The sequence below is a fragment of the Erythrolamprus reginae genome, unplaced genomic scaffold (assembly GCF_031021105.1).
Source record: "Erythrolamprus reginae isolate rEryReg1 unplaced genomic scaffold, rEryReg1.hap1 H_1, whole genome shotgun sequence".
Lineage (NCBI taxonomy): Eukaryota > Metazoa > Chordata > Lepidosauria > Squamata > Dipsadidae > Erythrolamprus > Erythrolamprus reginae.
Window position 1 is genome coordinate 2197821 of NW_027248462.1, and position 27610 is coordinate 2225430.

Sequence of the window (27610 nt, forward strand, 5' to 3'; positions counted from 1 at the left end):
AGAAGAAGAAAAATCTACAACATCTCTTACATGTAGAAGATAATATGGCAATTCTTTTTAAAAAGTATCTACTGATGAACTATTTGAAACTATCTTGGCTGATGTGATTTGTATGTTTACTTTTGGTATGGTAGCATTTATTAAAAATTATACACATCATCATCATCATCATCATAATAATAATAATAATAATAATAATAATAATAATAATAATTTATTAGATTTGTATGCCGCCCCTCTCCGAAGACTCGGGGCGGCTTACAACAACATAAACAGTGTACAAATCCAATTTTTTAAAAATTTAATTTAAAACCCTTATAGTAAAGTAATCACACAATCAAATCAAATCATACACCAACCTTGACAATTGGTGTGTGTATTAATTTCCCCATGCCTGGCAGCAAAGATTAGTTTTTAATTACAAAAGGCATACATAGCAATACAAACAATTCAAACTGAGAAAAGAAGAAAAGAAAAGAGTAGAAGTTAAGAAAAAAACGAGAGAGATTGAAACAGAAAAGTAATAATATAGTAAAAATGAAAATAAATATATAAACAATTTATTTCCCACTTACTTTGCAAATATAATTTTAGAAATTTATCAGCCCCTCTTAAAATACAACAAATTACTTCTTCTTCCCACATCCTATATAGAAATATGTAGATAAAATGTTGTTGTTATAGTCATGTTATCAGTAAAATTCCATTAAATATTATCAGAAATGGAGCATATCTATTTTAACTTTGATCAAATAAACCAAATTTATATTCATTCCTTTTATGTGTAATAATCTTAACTTTAGTCCATTCAAATAATTTTTTTGAACTTTATTTCCTTACATTTATTTTCTTTGTCTCTTATCGCGCAATAATTATAATCTTTAGCAAGTTTCTTTTGAAACCCCAATAAAGGAAAATTATCCAGGTCATGCTTGGTTTATTATTGTATATCCATTTTAATTTATTCTTTTCCAGCTAAAACAAAACAAAATACAAGTGATTAAAATCAATGGACAGACATTGAAATGGAAAGTGATAATTTACTTAATTCTAGGTTTTAGTTGTTAGACAATTTAGCACAGTTGCAATAGAACTCCCTCACTTTCTTCTAAGAGCTATAAGTTATTTCAGTAATCATGTAAATTAGTAATTTGACAGTCTGTACTGATGTGGAAAGATTTTTCATCATTAACAAAAATTTTCACTGTATATCCCTAATGTAATCCTATCAATTGATTTTGCTGAATTGCTTCCAAAGCATTTGGGCTTGTTGGATGAGATATTTTGCAAGTATTTTGCAAGATTATTCGATCCATATCTCAGTTTGCAATGTCCTTTTATTTGACAAATATACTACTGCTATATTTTCCCAATTTTCTGCTTAAAAACAACTATCTATCTATCTATCTATCTATCTATCTATCTATCTATCTATCTATCTACCTTTCTATCTATCTCTATCCATCTATCATCTATCTATCTATCTATCTATCTATCTATCTATCTATCTCTATCCATCTATCTATCTATCTATCTATCTATCTATCTATCTATCTATCTATCTACCTTTCTATATATCTATCTCTATCTATCTATCTATCTATCTATCTATCTATCTATCTATCTATCTATCTATCTATCTATCTATCTATCTATCTTATTTATATGTCACCCTTCTCCATAGGTACAAACCTATGGATATAAAGTTAGAAACTAGCAGCTATAAAACTGTTTCAGGAAAAATGGTGGATTATGTAATTATAATTGCAAAATTTATAGGATAATGTTATTTGAAACTATGTAGTACATGAACTATGATAATCAGATAATGTAAATGCCTTCTCTGTAAGTTTACTATGGACAAAAGACTGATGTTCCAGCATTGGAAAGATAAACATATGGCTTCATTTATTCAATAGATTGAAGATCTGATTGCACTTGCCACTTATCAGTGGAATACCTATAGATGTAAACTTTGTATGAAAAATATAAGGAAATGTGTAATTTATACAATATACTGCAGATTAAAATAAAATAAAATAAAAATGATAGTTATTAGAAAAATATACATACTTGAATAATATTTGCATTGAATTTGGACCATTATTATCTTTGTGCTTTATTCTTTTCCTTTTTTGGTATAACTCAGAAAGCAATAAAACTAAGTAAATGCAAATTAAAGTAACTTTAGAATAAAATAAATAATCCAGGAACCTGATCCTGCATTTTCTCAGCTGTTTCTCAAGAAAATGTGTTGAAATTACTTTTACAGAAGATCATTCTCACTGGTATAGTGATTATAACTGAATTGACATGCAGAGTATATTTAATTCAAAATTTATTAAAAACCTGAAACCATGTATTTTTCTTTGCCTGATTTTTCTCCATTATGAGTTTATAAACGTTAAATTAAATATTAAATAAACAGAACAAAGGCCCTGCACTCAAAATCTGGGAAACAAGCTAGCTTTATCACACTATCTTCCAAAAGTATATTTCTAGAAATGAATTGCCTTCCAGTAAAATATACTGGAATTCTATATTTTTGGAATCCAATCTATTTTATCAATGCTTATTTATCATATTGTTATTTTTAATAAATTGTTGTACAAATGCAGAGATAGATTCCTCCTGGTTCAGACCGGTTCTATGGAACCGGTAGTAACTTAGCGGCCTGGATCGCTGGAACCAGCACCAACCCAGGCCTTTCACGACCCCAAATCATTTCACCTACAGCACCACCATCTTCTGTTTTTTGCCTGTGTACATGTGCAGAAGCTGGTTTTTTAGCACTGCACATAGACATGCATGCTCATGTCCACACTGCACTTCAAGGAGTGAAACAGCAGTGAGATTAACCATAACCCACCTCTGTACAATTCTGTTCAATTCTGGAGCTGCCCAGAATGCCCATTCCCCCTACCATGGAGTTTCCTCCTAGCATGGCATCCATTTTCCTCTATCAACAGAAAGTCTGGTTCCCCACCATAGAGTCTTCTCCTAGCACTGTGTCCTTTTTCCTCTGTCAACTGTAAATCCAGTTCTCCCACCATAGAGTCTTCTCCTAGCATCATTTCCTTTTACTAATTGGCAGCAAGGAGCTGCAGCAGAGGGATGAAAAAGCAGTGAAGGGCTACCAAACTTTTTACTACCACACTGTGGGTGTGGTTTATGCAGGACACCCTGCATTTTCTTTCAACATCTTTCAGTGCAAATTGGGGTGGAGCTCCATTTTTGCTACCCCACTGCATCACCTCCCATCTGGGCAGCTGCCTGCCCCTATGAAAAAGCCACATGCAGCTCCAGAGCCACAGGTTGCTGACCCCTGGTCTAGGTTTATAAATATCATGGCTACAATATTTAACAGAGTTGGAAGGGACCTTGCAAGTCATCTAGTATAACCACCTGTCCAAGCAGGAGACTCTACATCTGTTTCTACCTAGCATCGAACTGACCACCTTATCTTATCTTAGGATGGATATATTTTTATCCCAGGAATGTTTATATTTAGTTACTGTGAATTTACCAACCATGCCTGCTGAAAGTTTGTTCCAAGCAATAATTTTTTAAAAATTGCCGAACCACAAGAATATAATAAAAGATCATGAAAGATAACAAACCTAATTCTCAGCAAAGCAATAGGGGAATTATCAATTTTAAGCAATTATAAAATAACTATAATTATTTCTATTGTTTCCAATGTTCCTGTTGGTTATATCACAACTTGTTTACAAGTATTACAGCATATCCTTATGTGGTTTTGTGTGTGTGTGTGTGTATGTGTGTACATGTGCGCGTGTGCATATGCATGTTTGTGGCGAGTATATATAAACACAGGACTAAAAATGATTTACAGATAGGTTTTGAGTCAGATTGTTCCAAATATATGTTCTTTGCAGTTTAGTCATTATATTTCAACTTTCATTTAAATCTAGCTATTCTTTTCATAGATGTAGCTATACATGCATTTGTGTTTCAGTTTAGAGGGTCAATTTGTACTTAGTATGTTGATAGTAGTAGCATTGTTTGTTCTGCTGCTGCCTCGCATGACATACCAGATGAATATAAACTGTCGAATTGTGGATCACCATCACATTTTGCACACATATCTTAAGCCAGGGGATCTTCTTCTTGGTGGCCTTGTTCGTCACACCTTCTTTTTCTCCACTCCAAAAGCTTTTGATAAACCACCACCTCCAACATATTCTGAAAAGTACCAGTAAGGAATTGGGTTTGCCTTCAGTATACTTTTGCATAGGTTATATGCAGCAGATCAATTTTATTGGTATGATTTATTACAGCAAGGGATATAATACATTCTTTTGGTAGAAATCCAATAAGATTGCAAATCTGATTTTACTCCCTTGCTTCTCCAAGGAAATATTAATTATATAGCCAGTGTTTAAGATATTTTAATGAAGTCAAAATATTACAGATTGATTAATGTTTAGTTACATTTGAAAACAGTTTGTTAAGATTACTAAACATAAGTAGGAAAATACATAAAAGGGAAACATGAATATTTATCTTCTTACTAAGGAACACATTTTCATTCATTTATACCAAGATTCTTTGAATTCAACAGGGGTTTCAAATTAGACTTCTATTCTGTACAATTGTTTTTGAATCCATCTACATGAACCTAAAATATGTAACAATCTTAAATCAAGCAGAAAAAGTCTTTATATACAAATACACATAATGTAAACAGGCAATATAAATTTTATGAAGATCAAGATTTTACATAAATTTAATATAACTTTATTGGCAGAAAATTATGTATACCTTTGCCTTTCTCTACCTATAATATTTGGATTCCCATGAAAGTTGCACTTTGGGGTGATTCGACAAAATAAGATGGTGTTCTGAATAGAGATACATCAACAGATTGCCCCCACAATCTGGGTCCTCATTTTACCCATCTCGGAAGGATGGAAGGCTGAGTCAACCTATTTAGTGAATTGCTTGTCAGTAGTGAGGAAATTATTTAAATTAATCAATTTTTAAAAAACTGTTGTTGTGTCTACTTGTCCTGGTGTGAAGTGCTCTACAGCACCGCATCATTTTGTGTCTAAGAGTCAAAACAATTTATTTCCAGGATGCAAAGGCCCTCTGTAGCGCTTTGACTCGTGCAATATACAGGTCCTTTGACTCATGTAGTATACAGGTCCTCAATGTAAGGATCTTTTACTCATGCAGTATATAGGTCCTCAATGGAAGGCAGGTTAGTAGTAATTGTTTTTCTGCAGATCTAATTATCCTCTGTAATCTGTTTTTCTGGTTTGTAGTAATTTCTCAGTAATTCCTCTGTAGAACTGTGTCAGCAGGTTCTTGGGCAGTTAGAACTTCCTGAGTTGCACAGAAAAACAGTCTTTGTTGTGCTTTTTAAATGACATTTTTGATGTTAGGTGTCCATTTTAGGTCTTGAGATATGATAGAAATTAGAAACTTGAACACCTCTACTGTTGATACTATGTCGTCTGGTATTGTAAGAGGTGGTAGCATGGGAGGGTTTCTTCTAAAGTGTACCACCATTTCTATAGTTTTGAGTGTGTTCAGTTCCAGATTGTTTCAGTCGCACCCCGAGGCTAGTTGTTCAAGCTCCCATCTGTATGCGGATTCATCATTGTCTCAAATGAAACCAATGCAGTGTTATATCATCTTCAATAGTTTAACAGATGGATAGTTTGAAATGCATTCATTGGTATATAGAGAGAAGAGAAGTGGCGAGATATTACTGAATTAGTCTGACACATAATGGAAATCCCACTGTAGGGTTATGACTCAGAACTACCAGCATATTCTGGCCTTGGACTTTGCAATAAAGAAAATCAATGAAGATCCCCAGGTCTTGCCCAACATGACCCTCGGATTCCATATCTATGATAGCCATATCAATACCAGGTGGGCCTTTCGTTCTGCAATGCAACTTATTTCTCCAAAGAAACAATTTCTCCCAAATTACCATTGTGCTAGTAAAGACAATCTTCTTGCAATCATTGAAGGACTTGGCATTGAATCTTCCTATCAGATCCCAAATATTTTTAGCATCTACAAAATTCCTCAGGTAGGATATATGTATAGATTATATGCATTTAGAAGTGATCCTATTATCTTTTTTTCTTATCATATATTAATGCATTCTATGGACAGATTTGAATTTATTTTCTTTAATCATATCAAATTTATTGATGTGGCAACATAGCTCATCTGAGAAGTATCAGCCCAGACTATTCCAATATTAAAAAGATGTTCAGTGCTGCTCTAAAAATTTAGAGGATTTCTTCTAAATTAGAAATTTCTTCTAAACTTCTAAATAAGAGATGACTTCGTAATATTTAAAATGATATTTTATGAAATACTATGAAATCTTTATACTGCTTGGGAAGGATATATTCTTACCACGAGGTATTTTTTAATCCAAAAGTATTTTCAATATTTTTAGAAAATATAGAGTTTATCTCTTTAGCATCTTAACAAAGTTGGCTCTAACAAAAAGCTAAACTCTGAATAATTTTTTCTAAACTTTTAAAAACATTTTAAAAACATTTTCTGAAGAATTTAATAAAGCATTTTTTCTAATGGGAAAATGGAGGAGAAAGCACTGTTGATATTTCTCCTGAACTCCTCAATGAAATATTATTATTATTATTATTATTATTATTATTATTATTATTATTATTATTATTATTATTAATAATTAGATTTGTATGCCGCCCCTCCCCGTAGACTGAAACAATAAAAAAAACCCCAGATATACACATTAATCTTGTTCCACTCCATTTCATTCTTTGCCTCTTCTCCAATTACCAATCTTTTTAGTTGTCCTATGGCTCTGCTCCATTGACAATGGATCATACCCAAACCACTTACTTCTATCAGATGGTTCCAAATGAAGCCCATCAGTACAGGAAAATTCTCAAATTGCTTCTCTATTTCAGGTGGACGTGGATTGGATTTTTCACTGCAACTGGAATTAATTCTGAATGGATATTTCAAATTATGGTTCCGGAATTTGTTACTTGTGGCATTTGCTTTGCTTTTATAGATACAGTCTACAATATAGGAATGAAAATTGAGTATGGGAATATTAAAAAATGGAAATTTAAAGTATGGAATCAAATCATGACCAGCAAAGCTAATATATTTCTCCTCTTTGGTGATATTCGCACTCCAACATTTTTGGACAAGTTATTACATCCAGGAAGGAATAATGAAGGAACAAATAAGATCAATGGTAAAGTGTGGATTTTGACTGCTCAGCTAGAACTTAAATTCTATAGTAATAAACGGGGTCAAAAAATGTCTGAACTAATCTACAATGGTGCTTTATCATTGGCTATCCATTCCAGTGGACTACAAGGATTTCGGGAATTTATTCGGGGCAGAAAGCCTTCCAATGTGAAAGAAGATTTTTTAATGAGGGACTTTTGGTCTTCTGCTTTTGGCTGTAACTTCCCCAACTGGATTCTGAACCATAGATATAGAAATCTCTGCAGTGGACTGGAGAACTTAGAGAACATTTCTGAAAACATTTTGGAGAAAACCATTACTGGACATAGCTACAGCATCTATAATGCTGTCTTTGTTGTGGCTCATGCTTTGCATGCCATGTATTCCTCTAGATTCAAGTACAAAAAAATGATGGAAAAGAAGAAATGGACATCTCTGACTCCCCAGTCATGGGAGGTAATATATATTTGAGAGGCCCTCTGGATCTTTTTTCTCAATGGTGGAGCTAATATTGTAAAAGCATACTAGTAATTCTTTAAGTAAACTAAAATGGGCAAACCTGTTACTAAGAATCCATGTATTAGTTTAATGCTTCATTTCACACTGTGGGTTTGTTTGTTTGTTTGTTTGTTTGATTGATTGATTGATTTTTATGCCGCCCTTCTCCTTAGATTCAGAGCGGCTTACAACATATTAGCAATAGCACTTTTTTAACAGAGCCAGCATATTGCCCCCACAATCCAGGTCCTCATTTTATCCACTTTGGAAGGATAGAAGGCTGAGTCAACCTTGAGCCGGTGATGAGATTTGAACCGCTGACCATGAATTTGATCACTATTTATTACTCTTATTATTGTGTAACAAACAATTCTAGAAAATTTTGCATAAGAAGCAATTATTTCCTTAAGATCATAATCCATTCTTTGACATAAAATTTTTGAGTAGCCAATTTAAAAAATTGTGACATCATTAATGTTATACAAGATATAATTTTCTTTTCTTTAAAAAACAGAATTTGTGATATATTCTCTCCTCTTTTCATGCTTGCTATAATAGTAAATGGTTTACTCACGATTATTTCCTATTGAGTTAAATAGAGCTTAATCCTAAGTAAGTAGTAATTCAATTAAATTTAATATAGTTAGCTCAAAGAAAGTACCTAATTGGTTAATTTAAATTTAAAATTTATTTCCCACTTATTCATTGGTATTTAGGAAACATAGTCCTACAAAATTTCATTTAAATATTTAAGGTTTGTGTGCATGTGGATTTCTTTGTGTATATGCCGTCTAATTAGTCATGTCTCTGTGGTACTGAAGTTTTCTTGGCCAGATTTTTTCATGGCCAGATTTGCCTTCTTAAATCTGGAACGGAGAGTTTGGCCAAAGTTCACCCAATTCATTTAATACCTAAGGCAGAATTAGAACTCAGTCTCTTGATTCCTAGTCTGGTGTCTTAGCCACTAAATGAATCTCACATGAAGTATTTAGGTTTTAGTTGGAATGAATCTTTTTCTTCAATGAAGAGTACACTTCATGAAATTCTCTAAAAACTTCACATTTTTGTTATTTTAACTATTCAGTCATGTCCTACTCTTGGTGACTTTAGAGGTAAGTGCTCTCCATTCTGACCTGTCAGCTTTTTTCAGTAGTTGGGTGTTCATCGTTGTATCGTATTTGATGTTATCAAGCCATTTTGTTCTTTGCTTCCCTTTTCATCCTGTATTACTAACCATTCATACCGTCATTGAGTCTTCCAATGAATTTGAATTAATTACCTGGCTAAAATAAATCAAATATAGTCATGATTTCAGCTTCTAGTGATCTATTTGGGTTTGTATAATTTAACATTTCTTCCAGTTATTATTTCTGCCAGTTACATTTATCATTTCTGCCAATTACTATGGCAGCCCATGATATACACAACAATTTACAGTACCACAACTCAAAAGCATTGATTCCTTTTTGTTCAGCCATTCTTAGCAGCTAATTCTCATACATCATTATAAGGAAGACTATTGCTCTAACAAGTCTGCTTTTATATTTATACCAATATGCTTGTTTTTCCAGATCTTATTTATGCTAAACATTGTGATGAGTCCTAAATTTAATTTTAGAAGAAAAACTTCATTGAACAATTTTAGATCCAAGGAAGATAAATTCCTCATTTATTTAGACAATTTGTATTTATTTATTCAATTTATATGCCGCTCAACTCCCTAGGGGTTCTAGGCGGCTCACAACCAAAAATATAAAACATCAAAATAATACTAAAACCTCTAAAAACAGTTTAAAAACAATTTAAGCTGATACCATTTATGGCTGGATCTCGATGGTTACCACCATCAGGTCAACAGCCCCAAGCCTTCCAGAAAAGCCAGGTCTTTAATTGTTTTCTGAAAGGCCAGTATTATTGTATTCAACTTTGCATTAGTTCTCAAGTACAACTTCCTTTGAGAGCCATTTACTAGATTTCTCAATGATTATAAATAATCATGCCATGAGAATAAATGATGGTCGGATTCCGAAAGATCTCTTTATGGAGAATTAGTATAGGGAAAACACCCCAGAGGGAGACCATAACTGTGATATAAGAATATATGCAAGAGGGATCCAAAGGCATTAGGAATGGATTTTAACAGTTGGAAAACTGATCTCTGATGGTTCAGCTAGGAAGCTGAAGATCAGTATGGCCTTCTCCATTTTGAGGAGACACTTGTTTGGCAGGCTGAGCTAAAGAGGCAATCCTGAAACCAGTGAAATCCAGGGATCAGGCAAGGACAGAATGGATCTGCTCTCAGTGTGGAAGGGATTGCCATTCTCAGATTGGCCTTTTTAGCCACACTAGATGTTATTTTAGGAACTCTTTCCAGAGCACGATACCATAGTCTTTCTTTTTTTTTTTTTACAATTTTTTATTAATTTTCATAAAACAAACAGACACACATACAAACAATAAACATAAAGTGGGGGTGTATTTCCCCCGCTTCTTTTGAAAGTATACATTCAAATATAGAAAAAGAATACATAATTGAATATATGTTAACTATTAATTTTTTTTTAGTAAATTTGAGTTAAAGTTTTACAAATCTTGAATACGATGTAAATATTAGATAAGGTTAGTATAACATAATCATCAAAAAATACCTTTAGTATAATCCTAATTACTATGGTAAGATAACACCATAATCTTTCAAGATTGACGTTCACCAATGATATGATCGATAAACTGTGCCCCATGTGGATCTCATTTCAGAGATATTTTCTTACCTAAGCAGAGAACAGAATGATCATGAGTCAGCAAAAAAGCAGTGGGTAGTATATTGACTTCTGATTTCTTCATTGAGTTTCCTTATAGGGAGCTGTGAGCATCAAAAATCTTCCCTCCTTCATCTCTCACTTCTTTCCCTTCCTTTTTAATTGTTTTTCCTTCCTCATTTCCTTCATCTTTCTTTCCCTCCTGAATTCCTCTTTTAATTTGCTGTAGTAAGTTTACAAAGAGAAAATCAGCAAGGAAGTAATGTTTCACTATCTAGCTACTGCTCCACCATTGCTCCTTAATTCTGATTCTGGTTCCAGTTGGTGATGGAGGAGGTGGAGGAGAAGAACACTCTCTGCCAGGACTACAGTTTTTACCAGCTACTGAGGCTTCAATAGTGTCTATGAGCTACTAAATTAACTATCAGAATCTCTGACTGCTGAAGACCCTTTTAAAGATCTTTTTGGGACCTTCTGGGAATTGCCACTAGGAATATTGATGCCCACCCATGACTATCTATGAGCTGAAGAAGAAGCAAGCGAATGTCAGCAGAGCGAGCTGTTTTAACAAGCCAAATTTGACGGGGGAGTTAAACAAAGAAGCCGGACTATAGATAGAGAGAGCTGCTGGCGAGCGAATATGTGAATGAGCAATTGAGTTGACATTGATACTGAAACTGGCAAAAGGGGCGTTGAGGCTGGTGAGAGGGGCTGTTTGTATTTTTAATATCTGAAACACTGAGGTTAGGGAAAGGAATTGGCACCAATGCCCTAATTCACCACGAAACGCAGAAGTAGTGGCTGTGAGAGAGGCCAACACTGGCATTGGCCTCCCCGCCCCACACATAAAACCTGGAAGCTAGCCAATGCCCTAATTCACCATGAGATGTGGAAATGATGGCTGGTGAGAGAAGCCGACGCTAGCATCAACCTCCCCCACACACATGAGACCTGGAAGCTAGTGAGAGGGGCTGATGCCAATACTCAATGTTTTTATAATGTGGAGGCCAATGTGGAGGCCAGCGGGAAAGATTGCCAACTTTCCTGACAATAGTTTGATATCATATGATGCAGGGTCAGTGTGAGAGACGGATGACAACATCTGATGCTCACCATATGACACAGAGGCCGGTGAGAGAGGCTGACACCAGCGCCAATGTCCAACGATGACACCTCACCATGTGGAGCCCGGCGAGAGGGACCATCGCCAACACCTAGTTTCACTGGACACAGGCAGATGAGAGGGACTGACACCAATGCCCATTGCCATTTGCCTAACCCCAAATTGACGAGGGAGAATGAGAGGGTGCTGATGCAATCATCCAGCACCCAAGTATTTGAGCAAGTCGAGGCAGGTTGGGACTGGCAAAGAGATGTCAACAGCCCTGCCTGCACTACTCAAGGAGGTGGCTGGGCTGGCGGTGAATTCTCCCAGACTTATTGTCTTGGGGGATTTTAATCTGCTGTCACTCAGTGAATCCTCTAGGTTGGTGCAGGAGTTCATGGCAAACATGGCAACCATGGACCTGACCCAAGAAGTTCAGGGCCCAACCCATGAGAGGGGGAACACTCTTGACATGGTATTCCTCTTGGAGCAGTTGAGTTATGATCTGATATTAAGGGGCTTAGAGACATTGCCTTTGTCATGGTCAGATCATTTTCTATTACGGCTTGATTTTAAGGCTCCAATATTTCCCGACAGGGAGGCGAAACCCATTATGAGGTTTCACCCCAGACGCCTGATGGATCCAGAAGGTTTTCAAAGGGCGCTTGGGGTCTTGCCAAATTCACTTGTACACAGTTCGGCAGAGTCGCTTGCTGCAGCCTGGAATAGGGCTACAATGGAGGCTCTAGACTGAATTGCTCCTTTGCGACCTCTCTCTCTGGAAACTGACCGTGGAGGTCTCCTTGGTTTACCGAGGAGCTCTGGGGAATGAAACACCAGAAGAGAAGTCTAGGGAAGCATTGGAGAAAGACCAGATCTGAATCTGACCGAACACTTGTAAAAGCTCATATTAAGATTTACAAAGTGGTGACCAGGTCAACAAGACGTGCATACAATGTCAGCCTGATTGCGTCTGTGGAATCCCGCCAGGCTGCCCTGTTCAGGGTGACTCACTCCCTTCTTAATCAGGGGGGAGTTTACAAGGGTCTGGTGGAAGACCCGATGTTGCTTTTGCTAAAGGTAGGGGGGGAAAAGAGTAAAAGCTACATCAGATCTTCCACCAGCCCCTTGTAAATGGGCTCAGGCAGTGGGGCGGTGGAAGAGGAGGCGATGGAGGCTTGCACGCACCCCCCCCTGCAGCACAGGGGCCCGCTGACCTCAAGGACCTGGGGAAGCAGCACGCAACGACAGAGCTGGAGAAGCCGGGCGAGGCTTAGAGCCCACGGGGCGCCAGCTCCATCGTGCTGGCGTGGAAAACTCTGGGCTGAGCTTGGTTTTTCCCTGCGCCCCAGCGCGCTGTTTTAAAACTCATATTTGCCATCAGGCCTGGAGTTCCGTAGATCTCCCCCCCTGACCAATGAATGTTTAGTTTGAATGAATGGTATTGATAGGTCGGCGAAGCAGTGGAAGTGATGTGCCGATGCCTGGAGGCTGTTGGGGTCTGGATGGGTGTCAACAGACTCAAACTCAACCCGGATAAGACGGAGTGGCTGTGGGTTCTGCCTCCCAAGGACAATTCCATCTGTCCGTCCATCACCCTGGGGGGGGAGTCACTAACCCCCTCAGAGAGGGTTCGCAACTTGGGCGTCCTCCTCGATCCACAGCTCACATTAGAGAAACAATTTTCCGCAGTGGCGAGGGGGGCGTTTGCCCAGGTTCACCTGGTGCACCAGTTGCGGCCCTATTTGGACCGGGACTCACTGCTCACAGTCACTCATGCCCTCATCACCTCGAGGCTCGACTACTGTAATGCTCTCTACATGGGGATACCTTTGAAAAGTGTTCGGAAACTTCAGATCGTGCAGAATGCAGCTGCGAGAGCTATCATGGGCTTTGCTAAATTTGCCCATGTCACACCAACACTCCGCAGTCTGCATTGGTTGCCGATCAGTTTCCGGTCACAATTCAAAGTGTTGGTTATGACCTATAAAGCCCTTCATGGCACCGGACCAGAATATCTCCGGGACCGCCTTCTGCCGCACGAATCCCAGCGACCAGTTAGGTCCCACAGAGTTGGCCTTCTCCGGGTCCCGTCAACTAAACAATGTCATTTGGCGGGACCCAGGGGAAGAGCCTTCTCTGTGGCGGCCCCGACCCTTTAGAATCAACTCCCCCCAGATATCAGAGTTGCCCCCACCCTCCTAGCCTTTCGTAAGCTCCTTAAAACCCACCTCTGTCGTCAGGCATGGGGGAATTGACATGTTCCTTCCCCCTAGGCTTATAAAATTTATGTATGGTATGCTAGTGTGTATGATTGGTTTTAACTTGTGGTGTTTTTTTAAAATTAATTTAAATATTGGATTTGTCTTACATTGTATTGCTATTGCTGTGAGCCGCCCCGAGTCTGCGGAGAGGGGCGGCATACAAATCTGATTAAACTTCAAACTTCAAACTTCAAACTTTTTTAATCAAAATTTTATAGATTGTTTTTAATATATTATTAATTGGATTGTTGTTAATGTTTCTTGTTTTTTCTGTACATGCTGTGAGCCGCCCCGAGTCCTCAGAGAGGGGCGGCATACAAATCTAATTAAATCTTAAATCTTAAGACAATCTGAATTATTGGGTTAAAATCAGTTCAAAGGAGATAGAATTTAATAGTGAGACACATTTGGAGCTGACTCTTATATGAAATTATTCCACCCTCTAAGGACATATTGTATACATATGTCTGGAAGTAGATAGGTGAAACAAATATTGATATATTTATTCAGTTCCCTGGGTTGGAATACTTTCTTAAGTATTTTCCCCCCATTTCATCCTCAGCTTCTTTCTTTCCTGAAGCAAGTATCGTTTAACAATACCATAGGGAACAAAGTTTCCTTTGACCAAAATGGTGTGCTTCTATCAGCCTTTGATGTTATCAATTGGGTTTTGTTTCCAAACAAGTCTTTTATTGGAATAAAGGTTGGAATGATCAACTCCGAAGAATCAAGGGAACCCAAATTGATTATGAATGAAAATCTCATTGTTTGGAACAGTTGGTTTAATCACGTAAGACATAACTTTTACACTTTGGGTACTTGCCTAATTATTTTTTAAAAAGATGTGATTACTTGTCCTAAAATGTGCCATTGCTCGGAATATGCCAAACATAATGAATCTGCCACATATTTTGCCCCCCCTTAATGATTTTAAATGTTACTAGAGTTTTTAAAGTTTTTAACGATATTAATTGGATTTTTGGATATGTACATTGTATATTGTTTGATATGTTATGAGCTGCCCCATGTCCTCAGAGAGGGGTGGCATACAAATCCAATAAATAAATAAAATAAAATAAATATTTTTTTTCAAATCATATAACATTTTGGGTTTGATGTTGTACACATAAAAACATTGTCATCTGGATACTTCCAAATATATAGACATGCTTTTCTAAAATGCACATTTCTGCAAATCGTTTTTTTATAATGAAACCTGCATGATTTGCATTTTTTTAAAAAAGTTAATATATTCTTTTACCATTATTTTAATATAGAAAAGTAAATTAATTTCCAGTTGGGTTTCAGGTTTTGAAACTGAAGTACATCAACAGAAACCTTTTTCAAACTTCCCTTTTTCTCATGACAGAACTCAGAACTAAGACACTATATTCTTACTTCCTTAACTGTCAATATTATACTCTCCTTCTGTCCTTTTTCCTGTTCTGAGGTACCTTTAAATTAAGTGAATGGTATGCAAACATTTACAAGACGTTTCTGTTTGTGAAACTTTTCCAGACAGTCTATGGGAAAAATGTTTTATTGCTGTTAAGAAGCACTGCATTGTCAGCTAACAATTGGTAAATATAATACTCAACACTAATATCCCATCTTCCAAACTTTTTTGAAATTAAGTTGGCTGGTTTCAGGTATTTGGAAGATTACATTTATTTATCTACGGTATTTATCTATTTTTTATTTATTAAAAGTTTAATAGAAAAAGATATTTATGTTCATTTTTAAATTTTGGTCCAGTTTTCTATTTTGTTGTTATTTTATGTCAGTTATAAGAATTAGCTCTTTTTTAGATATATAAAAAGGTGTGTTTAAACAAACAAATAAGACCCATTTTATAAAATACTATTGTTAGTGATGTGGAAATATTAAGTAATTTTAAAAATGGGTTTCATATATTTGCAAGCAACTTATTCTAAAAGCAATTCATTGATTGGAGGCATAGATTGGATCCAATGTTAAAGAACTCTTTTAATATAAGTGAATTTCCAAATATAGAAGGTTGGATTAGACTGCTTCTAGTTTCAGATTTTTCCAATCAGCTCAGATAAGCTGCCTCCAAATCAGAAGAAGAAAACTTTAGATTAATATTTTCTTAAATAATTTATCTAGTAATATGTGTGCTTTGGACTGTAAAGATTCTAAAGTTATCCTTTTGAAGGTTTATGTTGGTTTATGTTGTCTACTCTGATGAATTAGGTGCAACCTATTTCTGTTTGTAATGAAAAGTGCCGACCTGGTTACAGAAAACAAAAAAGAGAAGGGGAGCCATTCTGCTGCTATGATTGCATTCCTTGTCCAGAAGGCAAGATTTCTGAATTGGAAGGTAAGAGATAAAGTACTTTTCTCAATGACGTGAGACACTATTAACGAGTAGTGGCTCATGTCTTTGAGAAACGCATTGGATGTATAACTTGCTTCCCTAAATTAAAGTTTCTCAGATTTATAATGTACTCAATCTTCCCATTTTTAATTAACTGATTCTTATTGAAAATGGGAGGCTGAAAAATACGTTATTTTCTTAAATATGAGAATTTTCAGTTTTAATTTTGTTATTTACTCAGGAAAAGAAACTCCAAAAGTAAATCAGATGGTTGGAATTCTTTGACATTAGTTTTTTGTTACAGTGTTTTATTAACCTAAAGATATGATAGATAGGTGCTGTATAGTTTGTCTTAAATAAATGATAGCTAGATAGACAGCTAGACAGGTACATAGCTAAAAAGCTAGTTAGATAGACAGAACCAGAGAAATTAGCAGAACCAGTCATAAGACAATGAATTTCAGATAAGGCATCCAAAATTGAGTTTTTGTAGAAATGAGTCATTCTTTATGTGAAAAGTTTTCTTGTAAATAATTGATTTTAACATTTTAAAATTAGCATGGGTATGAATTACATCAGTATCAAACATTGTGTATCTAAGGATAAGCTTCTGTTTTGCAGATATGTCTGACTGTGTTGAATGCAAAGAAGATCATTATTCAAACAAGCAGCATAATATCTGCATTCCTAAAATTGTAACCTTTTTGTCTTATAATGAAACAATGGGAATGGGTTTAGCGATCAGTGCTCTTTTCTTTTCCCTCGTAACAGCTGCCTTATTAACAACATTTATAGTGCATCACAACACTCCCATTGTGAAAGCCAATAATCGGGACCTCACTTACATTCTTCTCATCTCTCTTCTACTCTGCTTTCTTTCTACATTGCTTTTTATTGGAAAGCCTCAGAAGATCACGTGTATCCTGCAACAATCTGTTTTTGGCATAGTCTTCTCAATAGCTATTTCTTCAGTGTTGGCCAAAACCATCACTGTGGTTTTGGCATTCATGGCTACCCAACCAGGGACAAATAGGACTAGGTGGATAGGGAAAGGGCTGGCCGGCTCCGTTGTTATTTCTTGTTCTCTTATTCAGGTAGGTATTTGTACATTGTGGCTATCAATCAGTCCCCCATTCCTGGATGCTGATATGAATTCAGGAATGGGTGAAATTACCCTGCAATGCAATGAGGCATCCCCTGCTATGTTTTACAGTATGATTGGGTACATAGGCTCCTTAGCCATTGCCAGCTTCATTGTAGCTTTCTTTGCCAGGAATTTACCCAATACTTTCAATGAAGCCAAATCTATTACATTCAGCATGTTAATGTTCTCCAGTGTGTGGTTGTTATTTGTCCCAACCTACCTGAGTACCAAAGGAAAATACATGGTTGCTTTGGAGATTTTCTCTATTTTAGCTTCCGGTGCTGGATTGTTGAGTTTCATATTTTTTCCCAAATGGTACATTATTGTTGTGAGGCCTGAACTGAACAACAGGAATCAGCTTAAGTGGAGAAACCAATGAAAAAGCAAGGCAACTGTCTCAGCAAGTCACATCTTTACAATGCAGGGGGATAAAAATGACAAAATGCTTTTAAAAATGTCAATGTTGCATCATTTGAAATAATATTGGCTGATTCTGGTGGTAGTATGTAAAAAAAAGTTATACTTACAATAATAAAAATTAATATGAACTAAAAAAAGAAAAAAGTATAAGCTACATAAAAAGAAATAATGAAAAAAGAGAAATAAAAATTAAAAAGGAAAATAAGAATATAATAAAAATTTGAATAGAAATGTATAAAAAAGTTATTTTCATCATCAGAAGCATCTTCATTCCAGACTTAATACAGCCAAATCCACTAAGGATTATCAGAGATAATAACATATCTATTTTAATCTTGATAAAATAAATCAATTGTGTATTTCTTCACTTTCTTTATAACAGTGCATTTAAATAAAATCAAGAACTATATTTCTTTTTGTTTTTTCTTTATCTCTTCTCATAAGATTATTTAAAAATTGAGCAAACATCTTCTAAATTCAATATAGGAAAATAATTGTGTAATTCACATGTAAATCGTGCACCTCCTTTTTTGAAGATGGGGATTTTAGGAAGTATAGAAACATAGAAGACTGATGGCAGAAAAAGATCTCATGGTCCATCTAGTCTGCCCTTATACTATTTCCTGTATTTTATCTTAGGATGGATATATGTTTATTCAATAACGATAATAATGTTCTTTGTGCAATGTGCACGAATGCTTGAAGCTTGACCAACAAGCTCTGTGAGTTAATGGCCATAATATCTAGACAATTTGGATCTGGTTGCCATAAATGAAACACGGTTTAAGGATTCTAATGAATGGGAAATATCCATACCAATAACTCTCTGATGTCTACGCTTCAGCCAGCTGAAAATCCATTGAACTATCCAGGGATTAAGTCTAATCTTCACTAATTTATCTATCAGCTCTTTATGTGGAATCGTATCAAAGGCTTTGCTGAAGTCCAGATAGGCAATATCCATGGCACCACCTTGATCCAACACCTTTGTGACATAGTCAAATAAATCAATGAGATTAGTCTGACATGATTTGCCTTCAGTAAAACCATGCTGATTTGGGTCCAATAAGTTATTATTTTTTAGATGCTGATTTATCCTCTTTTTGAGTAGTCTCCATCATTTTAACTATAACTGATGTCAAGCTAACTGGCCTGTAGTTACCAACTTCTTCTCTACTGCCCTTCTTTTGGATAGGCACAACACTGGCCATTCTCCAATCCTCAGGAACATCTCCTGTTAACAGGGATTGGTTAAACAAATCAGTCAGGGGGGTAGCAATGACAGATCTGAGTTCTTTAAGAACTCTGGGGTGGATGCCATCTGGACCCATTGCGTTATTTATTGTTAATTGTTCAGGTTCTTCTAAGACATTGGCTTCTAAGATCACTGGAGCTGAATCTGTACAGCTGGAAGCAATGCTATACCCCTCTATAGTATTATTTTGTAAGGTGTCTTTTGAGAAAACTGAACAGAAGTAGCTATTGAAATGGTCAGCAATCTCCTTATTCCCATCAATGCATGTATTATTGCCGGTACTAAGCTTCGTGGTGCTGCAGTTTTTCTTCTTCCTATTATTAATATATCTGAAGAAGGTTTTATCCCCCTTCTTTACAGATTTGGCAATTTCTTCCTCTTTTGAAGCTTTAGCAGCATATATTATCTGTTTTGCCTCCTTCTGTCTCATTTTATACACCTCTCTATCAGCTATACTTCCAGACTCTTTATACCTCCTATAGGCAGCCTTTTTTCATTGGCTATATCCCTTACATCAATGCTAAACCATAGCTTTTTCTTCTTCCTTTTACCTTTAGTTATTTGCCTTACATACAGTCCAGTGGCTTTTAAGATGGCCATTTTAAATACAGTCCACTGGGTGCTCACTCCTGCCATTTTATCCATCCCCTTTAATTCATTATTTAAATATTCCCCCATTGCATTAACATTTGTTTTTCTGAAATCCAATACTTTGGTTGCAGTATAGGACTGCTCACAATCAGTTTTTACATCAAACCACAAACATAGATGGCTACTGCAACCTAAATTTTCTCCCACCTTAACCTCTGAAACCCAATTCCCATTCATAAAAACTAAATCTAGAATATTCACCCCTCTAGTCGGTGTCTTAACCAGCTGTGCCAAACTGCTGCTGTAAAGGCCTATACTATATTCTTACTTTTGCATGTAAGGGTACTGGGGATATACCAGTCAATATCAGGCATGTTGAAATAACCTATAACCACAATATCTCCCTTTACTGCCATTTAGGTAATTTCATCCACCATCTTGTTGTCATATTCCCCAGATTGCCCTGGAGGCCTATAGATCACCCCAATTCTAATGACCGAACCTTCTTTATTTGGCACACAAACCCAGAGAGTCTCCAGATCTTTACATGTATTTTGTATGCACATAGACCATGAGGCCCAATTGATAGGGAAGGTTTAAGGTCACATAGTGCCTTTTCAACATTGTATTATTAAGGGTGTGTGCAAGCAAAGTGTGTGTGCATGCATGCGCTCTCACAACCAGAAAACCTCATTGCACCCCAAACACTCACAATGACTTAACACAAATAGAACAGAGATACAAATATGAAGCTATGAGGCCAGGCACCTCTGGTGAGTACAACTGGCATGATGTGGAACTCAGTGGGACAGCGTGGGCCAAGGGAATGAGCAAGAAAGTTAGTTATAAATGGAAAGGATAGTGCCAGGGACTTGTGATCACAATTACCAGTTTGTCTGAACGGTTCTGACCAGGAAGCAGCCTACCACTGTATTTAATGTATGGAATAGAATCATGACCAGGGCAGCAAATCTTTTTCACCCTTTTGATGATGTTTGAACTTTGGACCAGATTTTGTTTTCCTACCCCACCCCCATTTTTTTCTCCATAAATTCCATTTTTATAACATGACACATATGCCTTAAAATATATCAATATGATGCAAATACATTTTCAATAGTTCATAAACCAATATCTTATTTTGCACCTTTCTCAACTTCAGTCTCTTCAATCTCAATCTCCCCTCTTCCTACGTTCTTACTCCTCTCCCCTCTCTCCTTTCCTCCATCATCATCTCTCTATTAACTCTCTATATTTTCTACTTCTTTCCATTCCTCTACCTCACCCCTCTACGTCCTCTTCTTCCCTCTGATACAGTTCCCTGAGTTTCTATCTGTCAGGCCCAAAGTTATTATGTGAAGTCCAAGGTGGGCCTGACACAGTTTGGGAGTGAGAGAGATATGCCACCACACATTCCTTTCTGCAGATGCCATAGTAACAAACACAGGAAGGAATCAGGAATCCTGCATATGATTGGCCCTCATGACTGTACTTGTGGGTGTGGGGATGTGAGATGGGGTTTTGCCCTGGATGTAATCTAAAGGACTCAGAGTTGGAATGATTCCAGTTGAATCCAGACATGGCTGTTAATAAATCTGACCCAGTGAGAAGCACAGGCATGGAATTGATTTATTTCTCGAGCTATTTGGTTTGCTAACATTTCAATTCCAACTCTCCCCAATCCAAATAATGGAACAAAGGGAGTTAACCAAGAATCTGAAGGTGGAAGGGCTTGGAATTTCCTACACCCACACACCCTCTCTGCAGTAGGAGCCGGACAGCATTCAACATTGCAAAGGTAAAGAGGGGAGGAACAGGCTTGGGGCTGAAATGAACAAGCCGGAAACAATCTATCTTCCTGAGTGGGGGGTGGCTGAGATGCCCATGGGTTTCTGAAGATCCCCATGGCCCCCTGAAGTTGCCTTTCTACACAGCAAAAATGAATAATGTAGACCTCCTTCCCACCACTGATTCCCTAAGTGAATTGCAAGATAGAACCAAGCCAAATGCATATCAAAGGGATTCCTTTGTGGGGGGATTTCAAAACCTGCTCGGCCCCCCTTCTCCTGCTCCTCTGATTGCAAATGGCAGCCTGCTTCCTAAATTGCATAATTTAAAGGGCTTATGAGCCAAATAGTGCAACAAGACATTTAAAAGCTGAGACCAGAATTTTCCAAATGAAAAAGGCGGGCAAGCCTGTGAAGAATTTCATAGAAGAATTTCAAATGATTTCCTGTAGCCTGAAAGGGTGGCCAGAGGACTGTTTGGTCCATATTTTCAAAAGTGCCTTTAATCCAAAGTTGAGAGAGGTGTGTGAACTGCAGGTGGGAGATAGCTGGGTGACTGGTGTGCCACCACAGTTGCTTTGTCACCCCATGCAACATACGATTTTTCAAGAGGCTTCCTTTTCCCTTGTCAGCTGGGCTCCCCTTGCTCAGGGGTTATAAGGGGAACAAATTGCTACAGATGTGACCATATTGGCCATAAGGGGACAGACTGTTTGACACCCCTCTCTCCCCCTAACCCCAAGCCATGCCCGGTAGCAGAAAGAGGATCTGAAGAAGCCCCTATGCAGAGTCTCTGGGCCTTTCAAACTACAGAGCTGTGCCCTCCTGAAGATTTTGCTAAAGGTGAAAACTCTATTCCTTCAGGAACCATGCCCAATTGGAATGAGAAGCCCGGTAGAGAGGACAACCCAATGGTGAGTGAGTCCATCCATCCATTCATCATTAAGGCAAGGATTAAAGCAATGACCACAGGGAAAGATGAAGAAATAGGGGCACTGATAGATACAGGGTGCTCGAGATGCCTTGTTAGCAAAATCTTAGTGGAGAATATCAGATCGGGGGATCCAATTCACAGCCAGATTCTGGAAAGAATTTGTCTGCACCATTGGTTCCACCCAAGGATTCAATACTGCATTTCACCCTTCCACAAATGGAGCAGTAGAAAGAGCTAACACCCTAGTGGAACAGTACCTTAGATGTTATGTGAGTTACCAGCAGAACAATTGACTGAATTGCTGCCTTTTGCAGAAGTAGCGTACAATCATTCTATACACAGCAGCATGGGACTAACCCCTTTCCAGGTTACCAGTGGTCAGGATTTTGTTACCATGCCGGAACTACCTACAGAATCTCCCTCATCTATCACATAGGTGGAGTGGATGGAGAAGCTGAAGAGAGGATGGGAGAATACCAAGAAGGTACTGACGCAGGCAGGGTAAGCCTACAAGAAACAAGCAGATAAGCACCGATCTCCCCAACCCCCTTTTCGAGTGGGAGATAAAGTTTTCCTGTCTACCAAATACATTTAGTCAAGGCTGCCTAGCAAAAAGCTAGGCCCAAAATTCCTGGGCCCTTTCCCAATAGTGAAAGTAATCAACCTGGTCACGGTGCAGGTTTCGCTGCCTAGAATCCTAGGGAGGATGCACCCTGTATTTCACTGCAGCCTGCTTAAGTCGGTGATCAGGTGCAACATACAGCCACATGCACAGTCACCCCCTTCCCCTGTAGTAATTCAGGGGGAACCCCAGTATGAAGTGAAAAAGATTTTGGACTCCTGCATTTTCCAGAGAAATTTGCAGTACCTAATTCATTGGAAGGGGTACCCTCTGTCGGAGGCTACCTGGGTAAAGAGTCAAGATGTCAGTGCTGATCGGTTAGTCAAGCAGTTCCATGAGAATTATCTGAACAAGCCAAAGGGTCCCGGAGGGGTAAGGTAGGATGGTTTGGAACGGTACTAACCCCTATACTTATTCTATCATTCCAGGAAATGGGTTTTGTGGGAAGGGAGGCCGCCTGCCAGGACCAAAGTCATTATGTGAAGTCCAAGGTGGTCCTGACACAGTTTGGGAGTGAAAGAGAGAGATATGCCACCACACATTCCTTTCTGCAGATGCCATAGTAACAAACACAGGAAGTAATCAGGAATCCTGCATATGATTGGTCCTCATGACTGTACTTGTGGGTGTGGGGATGTGAGATGGGGTTTTGACCCAGATGTAATCTAAGGGACTCAGAGTTGGAATGATTCCAGTCGAATCCCGACATGGCTGTTAATAAATCTGACCCAGCGAGAAGCGCAAGTGTGGAATTGATTTATTTCTCAATTTATTTGGTCTGCTAACACTCTCATCCTCACTCAACTTATATTTGGCAGACTGATTCCTTATTTTTATGCCACTTCTCAAATAATTACTTTTGTTCTATGTTTGTAATTTCTGTAAACTTGGCATATGTTACACCACTCTAATGCCACCTAACCCCCTAGTTTTGTCTCCTGGGTCAATCACCAATTATTTCACTTTTTAATCTTGAAATATTTATATGGTTTAATTTTACTAGATAACATTATTTCTTATGCCCCTTAATTTTAGGCCTTATTGTTCCTCTTTACTTATCTTTTTCCCCCCATTACAACCGATTCCAAATGCCCAATGAGTAATCCACGTTGTATTTTTTGGCTTGTCGTAAAATTTCAAGCTAATTCATTTTTACATCATATTTCCTTCAATGGCATCAATAATCTTCAAATTCCTTCATTATATTGGCCCCCTTACAAAGTGTTCTCATCATACAAGGGTTACCCAGAAAGTGATGCACCACATTTTTTTCTTCAACAATTATTTATTGAACACCATGAAATGTACACACTAGAAAGAATTATGTTTCTTATACATTCCCTATTTTTCCACATAATCTCCATCTTCTTCTATGGCTTTCCTCCAGTGAGACACAAGAATGTGTATGCTCAGTCAATACCATTCATTGTTCTGGTCACAAAGCCATTTCTGCACTGTGCGAATCACCTCTAATGGCCTCACCAGTGGTGGGCTATGAGATGGAATGCTAAATTGCACTCGCCTCCACAGCTTGTAAGTTCTTGCGGGATCAGCACGATTTTGCTGCTACACCTGTGGAGGTAGCAAAATCGCACATGGAGCTACAGGTAAAACCTTCCAGCTCGTAGCCCATCACTGGGCATTACCCACTCTGCCCTGTGACTAACCATATTTCTGTCAACTGCAGATGTACAAAAAGTTTGTGAATGTTGCCAACAGTTTCTTTCTCTGCAGTGAGAAATTCAATGACAACACACTGTTTGTAACATACATCACTTACAGACACCATTTTGAAACACTGCTGCAGCCACGCTATTTGTCTGGAAAAATGCAAAATTTACACATGCACTCCTGACAATTCAAATAATGTAAAGTTTCACATTCGTACCATTACTGTAAGCTGAGAAAAAATGTGGTGCATTACTTTCTGGGCAAACCTTGTATATCGAACATATCTTATATAAAGAAATAATAATTTATTCTAATAATTCATTTAATATAACCAGTTTTACATCAACTTAATAAAAAGTACAATGCTACTAAAATAACGTTTTAAAAAATTGAATAATCACAATCTATACTCTATACTTAAAAATTGAAAAAATGAAAGAGATGATGAGAGAAATCTGTTTCATTTACCTTCAATCAATCATTTTCTGTAATTTTCCATTCTCCTTTTCTTAAGCTTTCCCCCCTTCCTTTTACCCTTAAAACCCCAGCTTTTTCCCCTCCAAATTTTTTCCTAATTCTATCTTTACCTCTTCTTAATCTCATTTCTCTATTTCCCACTTCTATTTTAAATTGTTTCTCCTATTAGCAATATTTCCCCATTTTCTCTGCCAAACCCAGTGTAATCATCATAAGTTTCATCATGCTCATCCATTTGTTTATTCAGAATGCCTTTTTTTCTGCCACTGTAAGTCCAAATATTTTCATCAATCTGATTGCTCTTTTCTAGTTCCTTATCTTTTCCTTGTCTTCTTTCTCATTAATTTCTTCTTTATTGTTGTTATTTTTCTCTAATTCCTCATTATCATCATTGTTGTCATCTAGATCTTTTTTCTTTTCTCTGTCCACTCCAAGTCCCAAAAAGCTTCTTTTCAGATCCTCTTGAACACCTGTTATAACTAAAATAACTCTTTCAAAATAACTCTTTCAAAATTGCCATCAATTCTTCAGTCATTTGTCTACATATCCTCAGTATTAAGATTCATCATTTTTTTCAATTGATTCAACTACTAACAATTGTTATTTCATAGACTTTTCAGTTGTCTTCTTTTAAAAGAAATGCTACCTGTTACAGCACTTAGGTTGTTCAAGCTCCAAATCGCTCTGATCTTAATCAATGGAGCCGGGGTGGTGCAGCAGTAGAGTGCTGTACTGCAGACCACTGAAGCTGACTGTAGATCTGAAGGTCAGTGGTTCAAATCTCATCACCGGCTCAAGGTTGACTCAGCCTTCCATCCTTCCGAGGTGGGTAAAATGAGGACCCGGATTGTGGGGGCAATATGCTGGCTCTGTTAAACAGTGCTATTGCTAACATGTTGTAAGCCACCCTGAGTCTAAGGAGAAGGGCGGCATAAAAATTGAATAAATAAATAAATAAATAAATATTGAAGTTGAGTAGGTCCAGAATGTCTTTTATTATAATAACAAATTAGTCATAGTTCTGTGTTTTGCAAATATCAAAGATATTTTTCTTATTCAAGGCCAACAGCTGTCAAGAAGTCCATTAAAATATTAAGTCCTCCAACCAGTGGATATCAATCACTAAGTGCTCTTCAATTTTGTTTCCCTATTCCAATATTCATTCTGTCCAAAAGGTATCCTTATTTCATCTTCTTTTCAAAGTTTTTAAATAGCCACCACAAATTTAGCAAAGTTATGAGTCTCCAAAAGATGGGCATGGATTTCAATTCCACTTTCTTTTTTTATTTTCCCTACAATTCCCAATTCGCTAGATAGTCACTTTCCAAATTTCCTGTCCTTTTGTTCCCCTTTAAAGGTTTCCCAACAGTCCATTTCATGCTTCTATTGGCAATAAATACTCACCAGTTCTCTATTTTCTATCCTCTCCAGCAAATAATATTAATATTTTCCTTCCCAGGTGACTTCAATCTTCAAGTAAAAATCCTTCCATTTGTGGCTGCCATGACTAGGATGACAGGTAATTTCCTAGCTGCTGCTGGTCAGGAGCTCTTGTCGGCTCCCTGGGGAGGGGGAAGCCACCCCTCCCAGGAAATCTGATGGTGTTTACCTTCTGCACTACCCCTCCAAGAGGTTCTGATCTGGTTCAAATGAATCAGGCCCCCCAAGCAGTGTTGGGCGACTGCTAGGATACGTGAAACAGGAGACTACTTGCACTGGATTGGAGAGACTGGAGGTTACAAAACTGATGTGTAAAATCATTTCTGATCAAAGCTATATCGTGTAAGTATAGTTCTTTCTTTGCTATGACTCATGCTTTGCATATCGTGTATTTAGTCAGATTCAAACAAAAAAGAATGATATAAAGATGGACATTTCTGACTCAGCCTTCATGGAAACTAACGATCCTAATATAGGAGAATGAATTCATTTATTATTTATTTCAGTTTTGGTTATTGATACATTTTGGTAAAAATATGAATTAAATCTTTTTTCCTTAACATAACACAGACATTGTCTTCTTTTTTTCTGGAATGTCTATAATTCTTTCTTCTGTCCTCCCCTCCCTACACTTCCCCATACCATGATGATATATTTTACTTACAGAAGAAAAAATCAATTAATATAAAATACATCAATTATGATGCAAGACTTTCTCTAGAATTTTATTCCTCACACTTGTGTGATGAAACATTTGCATCTCTCTCTTTGGAATCAGAGAAAGCTTCGATCTTTTTACCTTATTTATTTTTTAAACTTTCAGTTGTCCCCAAAGTAGAGAGAAAATACTTCTATTCCAAAAGGAAATATTTATAGCAGAACCTAAAATGACAGTGTAATTATTTCAATTAATATTTCCACTTTATAAATTGGCTCTGGATTTAAAATAGAGAATAACAAAACATCCATTATAAATGGTATTATAAATGCTTATCATTCAACAATTCAAGAAGGAGAAATTCTAGTATATATTAGTTCAATTGCTAAAATGTGTTGCTTTTCAGATATGGAA

At 37.1% G+C, this 27610-nt stretch overlaps 1 protein-coding gene across 1 annotated transcript; it reads left to right on the plus strand.

Moving 5' to 3' along the window:
- The first annotated feature begins 4046 nt into the window (after positions 1–4046).
- LOC139155292 (vomeronasal type-2 receptor 26-like) lies at positions 4047–17720 on the plus strand. The gene is made up of 6 exons (XM_070730413.1): positions 4047–4219; positions 5776–6067; positions 6823–7689; positions 14422–14649; positions 16074–16200; positions 16819–17720. The coding sequence occupies exons 1-6, from the start codon at positions 4047–4049 to the stop codon at positions 17718–17720; spliced, it is 2589 nt and encodes an 862-aa protein (XP_070586514.1).
- Positions 17721–27610: the final 9890 nt, after the last annotated feature.